This window comes from Centroberyx affinis, unplaced genomic scaffold (assembly GCF_046629955.1).
Source record: "Centroberyx affinis isolate AG114_WGS23_722 - 3 ecotype Tasmania unplaced genomic scaffold, CSIRO-AGI_Caff_v1 ptg001434l_1, whole genome shotgun sequence".
Classification (NCBI taxonomy): domain Eukaryota; kingdom Metazoa; phylum Chordata; class Actinopteri; order Beryciformes; family Berycidae; genus Centroberyx; species Centroberyx affinis.
The window spans coordinates 183,257-197,563 of record NW_027279909.1 but is presented as its reverse complement, the minus strand read 5'-3'; the positions used below and the strand labels follow the sequence as shown (position 1 = coordinate 197,563).

General features: G+C 42.3%; 1 protein-coding gene across 8 annotated transcripts; it reads left to right on the top strand.

Moving 5' to 3' along the window:
* Positions 1-1,503: 1,503 nt before the first annotated feature.
* Positions 1,504-13,988, top strand: washc2c (WASH complex subunit 2C). 8 transcript variants are annotated; one of them, XM_071526580.1, is made up of 31 exons: positions 1,504-1,641; positions 2,031-2,174; positions 2,364-2,528; positions 2,696-2,764; positions 2,892-3,065; positions 3,254-3,347; positions 3,454-3,515; positions 3,631-3,684; positions 3,790-3,897; positions 4,099-4,183; positions 4,401-4,460; positions 4,587-4,711; positions 4,830-4,920; positions 5,241-5,294; positions 5,386-5,589; positions 5,674-5,828; positions 6,014-6,124; positions 6,281-6,373; positions 6,459-6,560; positions 6,666-6,773; positions 7,032-7,204; positions 7,543-7,666; positions 8,371-8,811; positions 9,353-9,481; positions 9,627-9,728; positions 9,922-10,002; positions 10,294-10,353; positions 10,909-11,136; positions 12,127-12,843; positions 12,950-13,121; positions 13,285-13,988. In XM_071526580.1, the coding sequence occupies exons 2-31, from the start codon at positions 2,031-2,033 to the stop codon at positions 13,428-13,430; spliced, it is 4,431 nt and encodes a 1,476-aa protein (XP_071382681.1). In that variant the 5' UTR covers positions 1,504-1,641; the 3' UTR covers positions 13,431-13,988. The 8 variants fall into 8 exon arrangements, with proteins under 8 accessions (XP_071382681.1, XP_071382674.1, XP_071382676.1 ...); XM_071526573.1 differs by having other exon boundaries at positions 9,353-9,505; XM_071526575.1 differs by having other exon boundaries at positions 4,081-4,183.
* The last annotated feature ends 319 nt before the right edge of the window (positions 13,989-14,307 follow it).

Below are 14,307 nucleotides of genomic sequence, written 5' to 3'. Positions count from 1 at the left end.
ATTGCAAAATGCCTCATACAAGTTTTCTATAAACCAGGGGGGGGATTACTTGAGTCAAAGCCAAGTGAAAGTACAAACATCAATACACTGACACACAATACTTTTTCAGTACTGTATACAACTGTTGGGTCACTGTTAGGTGTATCTCCTAAATGTTTACAGATTGACCACAATACATGTTTGAGTTTATCCCATGAGTTTTGAAAGGATTTTATAAGCTTAAAGGGTTGTAGGACTTTGTCTAGCCCTAGAGGAGCATGTAATCCTTCAACTGAAATAAAAACATGAAAATCACCAACTGGAGTTAGGAGGTTTTCACAACAGTGAAATGTGACTTTGACACAAATGTGGCTCATATTTAATGTGACTAACAAATGTAATTTCAAATTATGTTATTGTGACTCTGCTGACATTCAAAACAACTATTTCATGAATGTTTTATTCTTTGAGTGTTTATTCCCCACAGTATAACAATGTAACAGCTAATTAGAATATGAACTAATAAGAATACTATAACCTGATCTCTGTAATGTCTTCTGTCTCATGTGACACACAGTAAATTAGACTATACTCTCAGAACAGCATAACTATGAGGAGCCCATAACAGCACTGATGTACATTGCATACTTGCTGTAATTTGATTTGGTACAAAACACCTGGTACTAAATGGGCACTGATTAGCTTTATAGCGCAATAATGGTGGAATGAAACGCTCCACTGCTTTGTTCTGCATAGATATCAGTGTATCTCTGGGTGTTTTTTGATGTTATGGGTGATAAAGACACTTCTGATAAGCCTCTCCTGTGTGTCCTGTTGGCTGTAGAATATCTTTAGCTGTGGGTCAGGTTGTTTTAAATCCAATCTGCCATTGGGGGTTTGCATCCGACAGGTCAAAGTCAGGATTGTCCTGGAAGAGCAAACTGAAATAATTTTGAGCTCTACATTTTGCACATGTTCAGAAGTGTTCCTGCCCTGTGGTACTGTGTTCCACCTGAGCTCTTTTGTCTGTGCAATCCACTGAAGAGCAAGAAGATAAACTAACTAGACATTCTAGTCAGGCTGTATAGTAGGCCTGAGTGCACATCAGTCATGGCTACACACATTTGGGTGTTTCTACACACATTTTAAGTTATCTTTCCATCTGTGATGTATGCACATGAGGTGAATGTAGAACCAGTAAGCTCTGTGAGTGTGGCGAACCAAAACATGAATTTGTGCCATAGCTCTCTTTCATTTTGGAGACAGTTCTGAACATGTGAATACATGTTGGATTGGAGTAGCAATAATTGTCATTTTTGTGCACTTTAAATCATGAATGTTCTTCGGCTAAGATAAGTAGCCTAACGGATGATCATCACAGGTAATTACCGACTAAAGCTGAAATCAATCCATACTACTATTTATGACATAGCTGTTTGTTTTCGGCTTCGCCTCTTTGGTTTGGTTTGGTCACCACTCCGCCCCACTTTCACTGGGTTGCTAGGCAACGGTAGTCAGGTGACTGTCTGCAGACAGAACATGGCTGACCTGTCAGAAGACCAATGAGGAAAAGGCCAAATTTAGCATAATCGATCTCATTATTTACGTCGTTTCTGACCACAGTTTACCACCGCGAACAACAGTAGACCCGAGGTGTTCAAGGTAAGCATTGGATCACTTAAATCTGGGTGGACAGCTTGTTCTCTCTTTCTTTGAACGGTTTTAGCTAACATTGACATTAGCTACCCTGTTAGCTAAGCTAGCTAGCTAGCCAAACAGCAGTCTGTCCCCGCTTTTTCTTGCAGCAGAGTAACATTCCATCAGGTTGTGAAAGCCAGTTGAAGGATATTGTATTTCGGCAACTTTATGTGCTCACATAGCAGGTTTTCTGTGTCTTGTGCAGACTTGTATTGAGCGCGAACTAGCGTGTTGTGTTGCTTACAGTCTAGGAGTGAAACTACATTAGTTAGCCAACGTTTAGTAACGTCAGCTGCTTAGCCGCCTTTTCAAATGACTAATTACATCAATAGCAACAAGTGATCTGATTGCAGATGAGCGGGTTGCCAGATGGAATGGCGAATGGCCCTAGGCAGAGTGAGCACTTGGGGAAAGATGCTCAGGTTTGGGAGAGACCCTGGACTCTTGAAGAGATGCGACAAACCAGTGCCAACTGGTCCTTGGCAGCTGACTCAGGGGTAAGTCAGAAAGCTCTTCAGCTCTGGGATAGCCCAAGCAAACTTGATGATTCATCATCATCTTTTCTCAACTAGCTGCCTCCAGAGTTACTGCTACTTGAGAGGACTGTGTAATGAGCTCTGCTTTGGGGTAATGAAATGAACCCTGCAATTGTGGCTGACGCAATAAATATGTCCCCCTCTTCACAGCTCTTCCTGTTCCTCCAAGACTTCTCCCAGAGAATGCTGTCAAAGACCCACGAGATTGAAAAGCAGCTGGACAGTCTGATTCGTGACACCAAGGCCACAGACAGCTGCTTGCACTCTGTCTTTAACGACTTCCTCATGCTTTCCAATACACAGTTCATAGAAAATGTAATGTATTATCAAATTAGTTCTGTTTTGTTATACTGTAATTTGACTTATTATATTGTAATTGTGGCTTACATACTAAATCCGTTAATTCTACTTTTGGGGAGTGAAAATCTGATGGTGTAAGTTACCTCGTAAAAACAGCCTTCTTTCTTTGTTTCCTGTATCAGAGAGTGTATGATGAAGAGGTAGAGGAGCCTGTACCCAAGGCTGAGGCTTTGGAGAAGCAGCCTGAGCAGGTATTAATAATTCATCCATCCTTCTCCTTACTTTTTCCAATAGAAAATGTAACGTGTATAAACTTGGCACACACGTTACCTACAAGTCCTGTAAACCACTTCACCTGTCACATGTGTTTTTCCTCAGGAGAAGACTCGGGAGCAGAAAGAGGCAGAGTTGATCCCTAAGATGCAGGAAGCGGTGAACTATGGTCTGAGGGTGCTGGACTCTGCCTTTGAGCAGCTGGACATCAAAGCAGGAAACTCGGACTCGGAGGATGAGGAGACCACAGACAGAGTGGAGGCCATCCTGGAGCCTAAGGTGTGTTCCTGCTCTTAATCTTGAGCCAGGAAAGCGGAAACAACCACTGAGGGAGATTGTGCTGTTTATTAGTGTCGTCAGCATTTTCGTTTATTCACTTCCTAGGGTCATTCCAAATGACACAAATACTTCACAAATACTTTAATGTGGTTTACTCTCTGTGCCTTTCTCTGTCTTTATATTCTCAGGACCTTTATGTGGACAGGCCCCTTCCATATCTTATTGGTTCCCAGGCCTTCATGGAGCAAGATGATGTTGGACTTGGTGATCTCTCTAGTGATGGTAATATACCCTCGGCAGTGTTTTAACGCACTGTTCATCACATGCCAACACTCATACCATATAGTTGTTTTTCTCATGTACGTGTATGATTCTCACCCCTTTCCAGAAATGTCCATCGACAGTGATCGAGACAGTGTAATCGAGAGCGATGACGGCAAAGAAGCAGTTGTAAGATTTTTTTTTAAATCTTTCTTTTGATCAAAAAAGAGTCACACCATTTGTCAAAATATATAGTTCATATCTTACACAGTAAAGTGAAACCTTATGGTAATTATATCAACAGCATTCAGATGAGGACTTTGACCAGGAGGAGGAGGGTCATGGCAGTATTAAGAAGGTGAGCTGGCGTTCACTTTGCCAAACCCAGTATCAAAGATTCATTTTTAAATTTAGGTCATTGTAAACAAATCCCTGATTTTGGATCCTCCCTGCACCCCTGTAGAAGTCGTCCATGTTGAGTTATGAAGATGATGAAGAGGAGGATGAGGATTCTGACATATTTGGAGAGTCAGACAAAGAGGATGATGATGATGATGATGATGACAAAAAGGTATGCCTGTCATAACTGTTGGCTAGAGTATGACCTAAATTGATACAACAGATATATGATATGTAACCATAGTAGTTGTGTGAGTGGCTTATTTTTAGCTTGAGTCTGAAATCATGCAGATGTGTTACTTGGCTACTAGAGGGAATATTCATGTATACTATTTCTCTTCTTTCTTCATGTAAGTCTTTGTGTCACATTCAGAACACAAGCTCATCGTCGTTTGCTGATGAGCTTGCGGCGCGAATCAAAGGTGAACCAGTTAGCAAACCAGAGGGAGATCGCACATGTAAGTCTGTCTTTTTCTCTACCAGTTAGCAGAATATTTTCACTATTTCTTTTTTTGTTCCTCACACTCGTCATGTTTCATTTTTATGAAAATTCAGCATCAAGGTGCTGTGGCGCTTAATTTAATTTTACATTGAAAGAGATCCGTCAGTGAGGAGTGCCATCATTGCATGTGCATGCTCATGGATGTTTTGTTTCTACCATGCCATGTCTTGAAGCATTGACATCCAAGAAGAAAAGTAAAGGCAAGAAAGAGCCAAAGCCTGCAAGGCCACTGGGTAGGACACTCATTCATCATCACTTGATTTGTATCACAATGTATATTTATGCTTTTCAGTTTTTTTCAGAAGCAGTCACAAAGTTTCCAGTATGTTGTTCAATTCTGTTTATTTACTTGGTAACAGCAGCTGAAGATGACAGCGATGACATGTTCAAGCCACCAAAGATGGATGACGATGACTTCTCTCCATTTGGAGGGAAAGGTGGCCTCTTCAGCGGAGGGAGAGGCCTGTTTGACGATGAGGACGAGGTATAATGAACTCAGTGGCATGTCATTGCTCCCTCTGTCGATTCCAGTTGCACATTAGACAGAAACTCTGGGCTCCAGCCACAGTTTGACCTGTGTTGTATGATGTTCTGCCATTCAGGGTGATCTTTTCTCTGAGGCACCAAAACCTCCTGCGTCTGAAGAAAAAAAAGCACTGCATGAAAGCACGAAAAGCACTGCTCACACCGCAGGTAAGACAGCCTTTCCAGACAAATATGTACAAAGCCATATAAATAAGAGAGGTACAGACAGATTAAAGAATTTGGACAACCAGATTGCCACACATTGCACACAGTGTAATTAGAAATTTGTGAGTGTGTATATCCCACTGTGAGATACACACTCATAATGTACACAGGTTGTTAAACCAGAAAGCCACCCTGCTGTCATGCATGGCTTTGAATAAATATTGGTTTTCAAAGATCAACTAAGGCGTTCCTTCAATATTAACTCTTCACCAACAGTAGTCATTTTAGTGGGTGGATTGTTTACTTTTCTTTTCCCTTGCTAGAATCTGGCAAGCCTGGAAAGAAGATTCCACCGGGTGCCGTTTCGATATTCCCAGGTACTGGACGTTGTGACAGCTGAAACCACTGCCTCATCTGCTGATAAATCATCCTCCCTCCAACCAAACCACATCATTTTTTTCCCCACAGATAACAGCCTGTTCAGTTCAGGGAATGACTCTGACTCAGTGGAGAGCAAGGAGAATGGGACGCCAGTTAAACCCAAGACCCAGGCCACCCCCAAACAGGCCCCTACAGGAGGCGGTGGAGGAGGAGCAGCAGGCGGGTTATTTGACGATGAGGAAGAGGACGATGACTTCTTCAGCGGTAAAAGCCTGAAGAAGTCAAGCTCTGGTAAGTGTGTGAGAATTGGCCATTTAGTGCTTCGGTCCAGGTCCAGATGGGATCCTTACTTGAAAACCACTTTCCTTTGCTCAGCTGGACAGGAGAAATTCAAACCCAAGAAGGCCATAGACCTGTTTGATGAAGATGATGAGGATGGTGATATATTCAATGAGAGCTACAGCGCCCCGCCTCCAGCTCAGAGCAAGAAGGAGGTAGTGGAAGAGCAGGCTAAACCCCCGGAGAAAAAGGTAAAGACATGTCATTGGAGTCGAACTGCTTAGCTTGACGACTTCTTCTGCTCTTCACTCTCAGAATAAGCTCTCTTTGTATTAATAGTTAGTCACATAATCAGCACAGTATGTCAACAGTGTGCTTTTTCTTTTGTCTGTAGTGAAGAGTTCCTTTGCTGATGATAATTGATTGTTGTGTTTAGATGCCAGCGGGGGCCATCTCCATGTTTGGCCCTGGGACTAAAAACTTGCTCACTGAGAGCCTGAAAAAACGTCAGCCGTCTACCAGCGAGGAGTCTGAGAAATCAGAGGAGGTCTGAATAGATTGTTGTCTAACTCTTGTTGACCTAGTTTAGTTCTTGTTGGGTGTACCATACCAATATTTTCATTCAAGAATAATACCTTGTCCACTCAAGAAGGGTTAGAAAGCTGTTTTCATTCAGTTTTCATCCTGGTGTTGTGCGTTTCAGAACGGGCCGGCTCCAGATGTTGGGAAGGCCTCTACCAAGCAGACTCAGAAACCCCAGACCAGAGGCCTCTTTTCTGATGACGAAGACGCACAAGTAAGGCTCTTAAGATTCATTGGTAATCAAAGTAATAACGGTGATGATATGTTTTACTTAATGACTGTGCGCCTTGCGTCCACAGATATTTCCAACCATCCCTAAGAGCCAGTCCAAGCCTGAACCTACAAGCCAGGGCAAAATCGGCAAGGCCTCCCTGTCCATATTTGATGACGATGAAGAAGAGGTGGGAAAACAGACATATTCTTTCACATGCCTGACCAAAACTGAAGTAGGTTAAGCTTGTTTTTGCAGTAAGTGTATAACTACCATCTTGTCTTCCGTCTTGCAGGATCTGTTTGCATCTGCAGCTAAATCTAAACCAAAACCTAACCAAGCTAAAGCCTCCACACCGCAACCCAAGAAGACTGTATCCAGCTCCCTCTTCAGTGATGATGAGGTAAGTGAATACAAAAACTCTATTCTCATTACTTTATTGAATTAACTGAGGGAAAAGATACTTTGTTGCGAAATGTGCCCTCTTTTTTTTGTGGATTGGTGGATGACAGGCAAACCTTGTCAACAAAAGTAATTTAAGAATGTTTGTTAAAATGTCCCGAAAACAAACGAGCTCTTCAAAGAAAGTAATATTTTATTGTAGCTTCTTTGATTGAAGGGTTATTATGATACATTATTTGTTGGAATGTGTGAATGGCAGGACCAGTGGATCGGCTCCAAACCCAGTGCAGGGAAGCCAGAGACCAAGGCAGGAGGGATGAAGCCCAGTGCCAGCGCCCCCTCCAGTCTCCCCAGTGCCAAAACACCTCCGCAAGGCAGCAGCCTCTTTGACGATGATGAAGATGACCTTTTTGCTACAACAAAAGAGTCAAGGTATTGAGATTTATGGTATATGAGGGACAAAAGGAAGCTATGAAGTTTGTTTTTTTGGATGGAAGTATTACACACTCATAATTCCTTCACACAAACTGAACAATAGCAAAAAATGTTTGCACACTGTTTTTGTGGATCTCAAATGTGTACTTCTTACTGATCATACTTGTGTATTTGGTACTCAAATTCTTAGATATCACTTTCTTCCTTTATTGAATAAAGTACACATTTTTGAAAAATAAAACAGGAAGCAAGGATTCGGCTCTCACCTGTATGTTGTGTTATTAATGTCGAGGAATATTATCTCCCCTTCCCTCCTGTCGCTGTTGTTGATGCAGCCAGAAGAAGACTCAGAGAGTTGCGCTCTTGTTTGAAGATGAGGGTGATGATGATGAAGATAAAGGATCCCTCTTTGGCATCAAACCTGTCGTCCGCACAAACACTGCAGCCCCAGCTGCCAAAGTGAGTGAGCTAAGATATATTTTAAGATGGATCAAAAGTCAAAAATAGATGCATAATGCGTCACTGTCGGGTCAAAAGTTTGTATCTCCAAAATGTCAACTTCAGAAACCAAGAAAAACAGCCTCGTTTTTATCTTTATGGCGATGCATTTTTGACATTATCCAATTGATTTTGAAGCCCAAGCGGTCAGAGAATTTTCTTAACCCCAAGAGGACCATGAAACTCTTCAATTGACCGTTTGCAACATTTATGTTAACTCCCGCCCCCCTTAGTTACTGTTGCTATCTGACAAACTTTGAAGATGGACGTTACCATAGACGCTACAATCTGACTCAGTGGTTCTGCAAAAAAACATTTTTACCGTGTGATGTCCTTGTCAGAGACAAACCGCTGCAACAAAAGCCGTACTGTACTTCTGAGCCATACTCAGTGCGGTGTCCGAGGTTCTGTTGGAACTGTTGGAATTGTTGGAGCAACATGTCGGAGGAAGCAGACGGATGCTAAGCACGGATTTGTGGATCACTATGTCAATCGTTATTTTGCAAACGGTAAATTAAACAGAAAACAGGAAAATCACCAAAAGCGCTACCAAGTTTTCACGCAACAGTGTTATATAATGTAATTGGGGAATTGTTATTTTATGGTGCAATTTCAACTACATTGTCTCACTCTAATCAAATTATTTTATTGCCCGTTTTCTTCAGAGCACTGTTGTGGCCTCCCAGTCTCCCTCCCTGTTTGACACAGAGCAACCAGAGGAGGCTGCAGCTTCTAGGAGAGCAGCAGAGGACAAGCCTTCAGAGCAGGAGAAGCCAGCAGTAAAGAGCCCTGAGGCGCAGCTCCCTTCGTCAGCATCAGAGAGCAGTGAAACTAAAAAGAAGCCCGTTGGAGCAGTCAGTCTCTTTGGAGGCATCGACGTTCTCGCCAACAAGCAGACCAAGAGCCCACTGGATGAAACTGACGGAGATGGCGACTTCCTCTCCAAGGACAGCCCACCACCAGATGTTAAGAACGAGGAGAAGAAGGAAGAGAAAGTTAAACCAAACACTGTCAGTCTGTTTGATGAGGAGGAGGAGGAAGATGACACAGACTGGAATGATCCGATTTGTATTCCCAGTAAATCCACTGCCAGAAACAAACTAAAGGTTTGTATGATTATCAGAGATTCACGACAAACGTCAGAAAAGTTTGTTTTTTTCCATACACATTCACAGGAACACACAAACATATTTCAAAGTGAGTTCAGCCAAAATTTACTGCCCTGTGTTTCCTTTACATTGATTTTGCTGCAGAAGCCCCCCACAGCTAGGAAAGCCTTACTGGTCAGCCTGTTCCAAACAAAAAAACCCTGCAATTTTAGCTCAATTGTCCACATATCAGGATATAAATATACAGAGCCAATATCCTGCCCAGGGACTGCAGATGAAAATTAGCCTTATGGCTAAATCTGATACATTTACAGTAATGTTTCTTAATGTGCATTGTCCCTGTTAAAAATACAAAAAAAATTAGCCTTTCTTAAACTGCAGCACTGATTGAACTGATCCTGGAATGGGCCAGGGAGCAATCCTGGGTCCCAGAACCAAAACAACCCTTTGCCCCCACATCTACTAACAAAATCCACATGAAACATTGTTTCTACTGCAGTCAAGGTTGTATTAATGTGTGTGTATATTTTGCTTCCAGCCTACAGAGGAGCGACCGCGGACAAAGAGCACAGGTGTGTTCCAGGATGAGGAACTGCTGTTCAGTCAGACGCAGCAGAAGGACAATGACCCAGATGTAGACCTGTTTGCCACCTCAGGGAAAGCGGCGGTCAGTCAAACAGATATGCTATCTGTATGTGTATCTTCTTTTGTCTGTGTTTGTAGGTGTAATACACATCTGTTAATCTGCTGCATTGTGTTTCCCGATGCATTGAGCCTTGATGATACACGACTGTGTGTACTTGCGTTTTTAGAGTGCCAAGCTCAGCTCAGTGAAGCCGGCAGCACCGAGTCTGTTCGCAGATGATGATGAGGATGACCTCTTCAGCTCCATCAAGCCCAAAGCTGTTCCTCCGGTAGCAATTCAATGATTCTGTTGGTGGTTAGAATTTAGCTGGAGTCTTGCTTCCCAGGCGTTGTATGTTAGTACATTAGAAGGAAAATCAGCTCCCTGAAAAAAGTCATCTAATCAAATCCTCTCTAAATTAGAGGCCACAGGGAGAACTTTCAACTCTGTCTCATGTTTTCCCCTTTGATTTCCATGCTCAGAAAGTAGCAGAAAAGCCCAGTAAGCCTAACAGCGAAGCGCCTCTGAAAGCTGCAAGCTCAGAATCGACGCCAGAGAGTGAGGTACGTTTACTATAAGAATATAGTGTAGCTCCATATCACATCATGGACTGCTTTGTTTCTTTGGGCGAGTATGTACACACTTGCATGGTCATGTGCTTTTTTCATCTAGGAATAGATGTTACTTGTATTAGCTGTTTTTATACTCTTTGATACAATGTTACTGTATCTATCGACACCCTTAATTTACTGCTAGAGATATAGTAATGCATCGAAGGGGTTGGTTCTAGGTGAACACAAGAAATGCCTCCATTAGTGTCAATTCTGAACCTGCAATGTTATGTAACCGCACAGAAGCCTGCATCAAGCCCTGTAAAACCTAGAGATCCCTCGTCAAGGATTGGAAAACTTCAAGTAATTCTTTTTGTTTTTATTGAATCAAAGGCTCAAAGACTTCTTCTTTTTGACATTTCACTCCTTTATTCCTTCTGAAGAGGCTTTCATATTCCCCTTTGTGAGGTTTCTTGGAAGCTCTCTTGAAGCAAAAATGTCTGGTCTTCTTCACATTCTGACTTAAAAGCTTGGCTAAGATGGCATGGCTGTCTAATTGATGAAGATAAAGCTCTGCTTTTATTTGATTTTTGCGAAGCTGAAAGCATTTTTCACCCTTTCTTGCAATTTCACCAGATGTTGCTCACACATCTTGTTCTTGCATCTCTTCCATCCACATTCCTGGGTTCTTGTTTTCCTCTCTGATTGATCTGCTGCTTGGGACCACATTGGGAAGCATGAGTAGAGAGGGTTAACGTCTGTAGTTGAAAATGCTTAGCTTTGAGGCATATGCATGTATGTAGTATGTATTCAACTCTGATTAAAGACTATCTGCTTTAATAGTCTGACTAGGGCTCATGATGTCTTTTTAGCCTTTATGAATTACTTTATGGGTGCATTTGCTCCTTTCACACCCAGGCCAATCTGGTGATCAACCCCAGTGCTTTGCTCCCCGGTGCTGTCCCCCGTATCCCCGGGGCCGTAAGTGTGCTCCCTGGCCTGGCCCCTGGTTCCTCCTCTGGGGTGTCCAGCTCCAGCCTGAGCCCCAGCCCCGTCACAACTCCTGTGGGGCCCCACACAGACAGCGAGGGAGGGGTGAGCTTCGACACCCCGGTCCAGGTCACTGCATTGCAGAGCACCAACAAGGTGGGTCTTGGAGTCTGTAACATTGGGCCTCATGCAACAACATTCTCTTAAATTTCTCTTATATTTTCTCTTAATTTTCTGTTAAGAGAAAAAATAAGAGAAGTCAACTCCAGATGCACCAAACGTTCTTAACCATCCAAATCTGCTCTTACCCAGGTGTGCTGAATGATGAATCCCACTTGATCATAAATTGGAGGCGTGTGGCCGATTGTTTGTTATTAGCCCCCTAAACACCATATAAGGGCAGGTGTTGTGCCATGTGCAAATACTCTGGCACATGGCCAAGAATTGGAGAGATGCCACCTTGAGGCTCCAGAGTATTGCACAAATCTAAAAGCAGTGCTCTTGGCAATCTGAAACGGCTCAGGAGCCATTCAACTGTCTCATAAAATAGATCTGTGCGATCTCTAAAAACGCGTTCTCTGCGTAAGGCCTGGATGGCCAAAGCATCTAAGAGCAGTATGTAAGCCTTTCAGAAGCTGAACGCACGCAATATCATCCAAGGGTTTTTATAGTCTTAATTGGGATCAATGGATCAATAGTAGCCCACAAATTTAATAATCCAATCATTATAATTACTCTAAAACATATAATAATCTAAATTTGATTATATGATATTCATGCATTTTTTTTAATGTTCCTCAAATTTAAAACTTATGTTTCCTTGCGTTGGACAAACAATTTGTGGACTGTGAAAACGAGATGTTTTTTTCTTATCTTGGTAAGAGTGCTCTCGACCACTCTAAAATTTTCTCTTACCTAAGAGAAGAGCAAAAATAAGAAAACATTAGTGAATCCCAGAAATCAATGGGTTCTAACAAAATAAGAACAAATCGTGGATACGAACAAAAATAAGAGAAAATTTGTTTGTATATCGCTCCCTGCATGAGGCCCATTGTGTCAGTGTTCTCTGGAGTCCTCTCAGTTGCTTTTCCACTGCCTTCTTGGATAAGTTCCTGTTGTTGTGAGTATACATCTTCTCTCATGCAGAGTCGTACCAAAGGCTCTGTGCGCCGGAGGCCCCAGTCCAGAGCAGCCAGGCAGCAAGCAGCCCAGAGATCTGTGGAGGATAAAGAAGAGAGCGTGGGAGAGGATACGCCTGGACAGAACCCCAGTCTGTCTGCTTTAGTCTTACCTTCCCCAGGCCAGTCTGCCCAGATCCTAGCCAGTCCAACTCTACCTAACTCGACTTCAACCACTGCCTTTCCCGTCTCCTCACCTTCTCAACCTTCATTCCCTGAAATCTCTCCCAGACCCTCTGTCCTTACATTGCCAGTATCCACAAACCCTGGAAAGAAAGACTCTAGTAAGGGGAGCAGCAATAGACAGGTGTTGCCTTCTCCTGATGAGGACGACCTGTTTGGCTCCAGCAGTGTCTTCGGAGCCGCCTCAGTCACAAAACACACCACACCCTCCTCCAGACACACTACCACGACTGCACAAGATCAGGCCGATAGCGGCACAATATTGAAGAAAGACAAAGAGAAGAATACACTTCCGTCCATTTTTGACGACCAAGGAGATGACCTTTTCCAGAAGGTCAAGCCGAGGTCAGCTACTAAGAAGGCCAAGGCCTCTTCCTTTATGGAAGAAGATAATGATGATGAAGAGGACATCTTTGGAGTGAGCAACAGCTCCACCCCCACATCCACAGCCAGTAAAGACACCAAGAGCAGCAGTAGTTTCCCCAAGCAGGACATCTTCCAGGTACTTTCATTATCACATTGATGTTAAAACTGTCAACAAGGTTTTCTGTGCCAGCGTGTAGCACTGGTCATGTCTTCCCTTATTGGCTGAATTTCTGTTTTCCCAGGATGAAGTAGCCACTGTGCCTAAAGTTCACAAGAAGCACAAAGAGAAGCCCATTGATGCCAGCTTATTTGACGACAACATTGACATTTTCGCCGACCTGACAGCCACTTCAAGACCAAAAGAGAAGGTCAAGAAGAAGGGGGAGACCAAGTCAATATTTGATGATGACATGGGTAAGCACTTTACGAAAAAACAAAAACATGCAGGCATTTCTGTTTTATTTACATTACACTAGTTTTGTGCGTATTGTGTGGCTTAGTAAATTTCAACAACTGAAATCTTTTAAAATTGTCATTGTTTAACAGAATATTCTGTCCACATTTCTTTTCTCTAAAGATGATATCTTCTCATCGAGCACAGCAAAACCAGTGACAAAGGCTCCCAAAAAATCGAAGAAAACCTCGCCATCCCAGGACACCAGTGCAACAGCAGATTCAGGCAACATATTTGATGATCCACTTAATGCTCTTGGTGGGAACTGAACTGTTTTGCATCAGTCAGTTGTACAATTGTGGAGTCATTCTTTTGTTATTTGAATGGCTGAAGGATTGGAGATCCAATACACTGTTGATAGACTATTTATTCATATAAATTCATATAAATACTGTGGCTTATTTTTGGAAGGAAATTAAAGGAGCAAATGAAAGTGATTCCAATCAACTTCCAACAGCATTTCCAAAATCATCTCAGTAACAGATCAGATTATGTAACAATTATTAAATACTGTTTGTCTTTATTTAATATACATGATAGCACTTTATAAGCATACCATATGCTTAGCCTCAAGGCCTGCAGAAATTAACCATAAATGATTTGTTTATTTTGAAAATGCCCTTTGTTTGTCCTTTGGCTTTGCCATGTTGAGATTCCATGTCTTTGGGTTTGTGCCATATCATGGTTATGAGAGATCAATGTGTTTACTTACTGTCCTAGGCATTTTGACAATGTTTTTTATTAATATGAAATTCATCCATTTCTTAACTTTGGCTGTGATGAAAAAGAAATTCATTTTTAACTAAAAAGAAACATATTTTATGCTATCTGAAATGTGTGTGATCATTTCAAATTTACTTGTTTTGACATGTACTGTGGAGCAATGCATTGGAGATGAGAGAGATCAATAGTGTTGGAGAGAGTTTTTGTTTCAGTGTGGTTTAAGTATTCACCCATCTTCAGTCTAGACATGACTGTTGATCAGTGTCTGACTCCTTGGCATCAGCAGGATGCTCATTCCAGAGAGAGGGGGCTTTAGACCGGTCTTTATTAACACCTTCATCTCACTATCCTTTTTGGATGATTAAGGTTCGGGTTTTGCCTAAATTCGCCACAAATTATTATGCAAAGAAAGGAGGTGTTGAA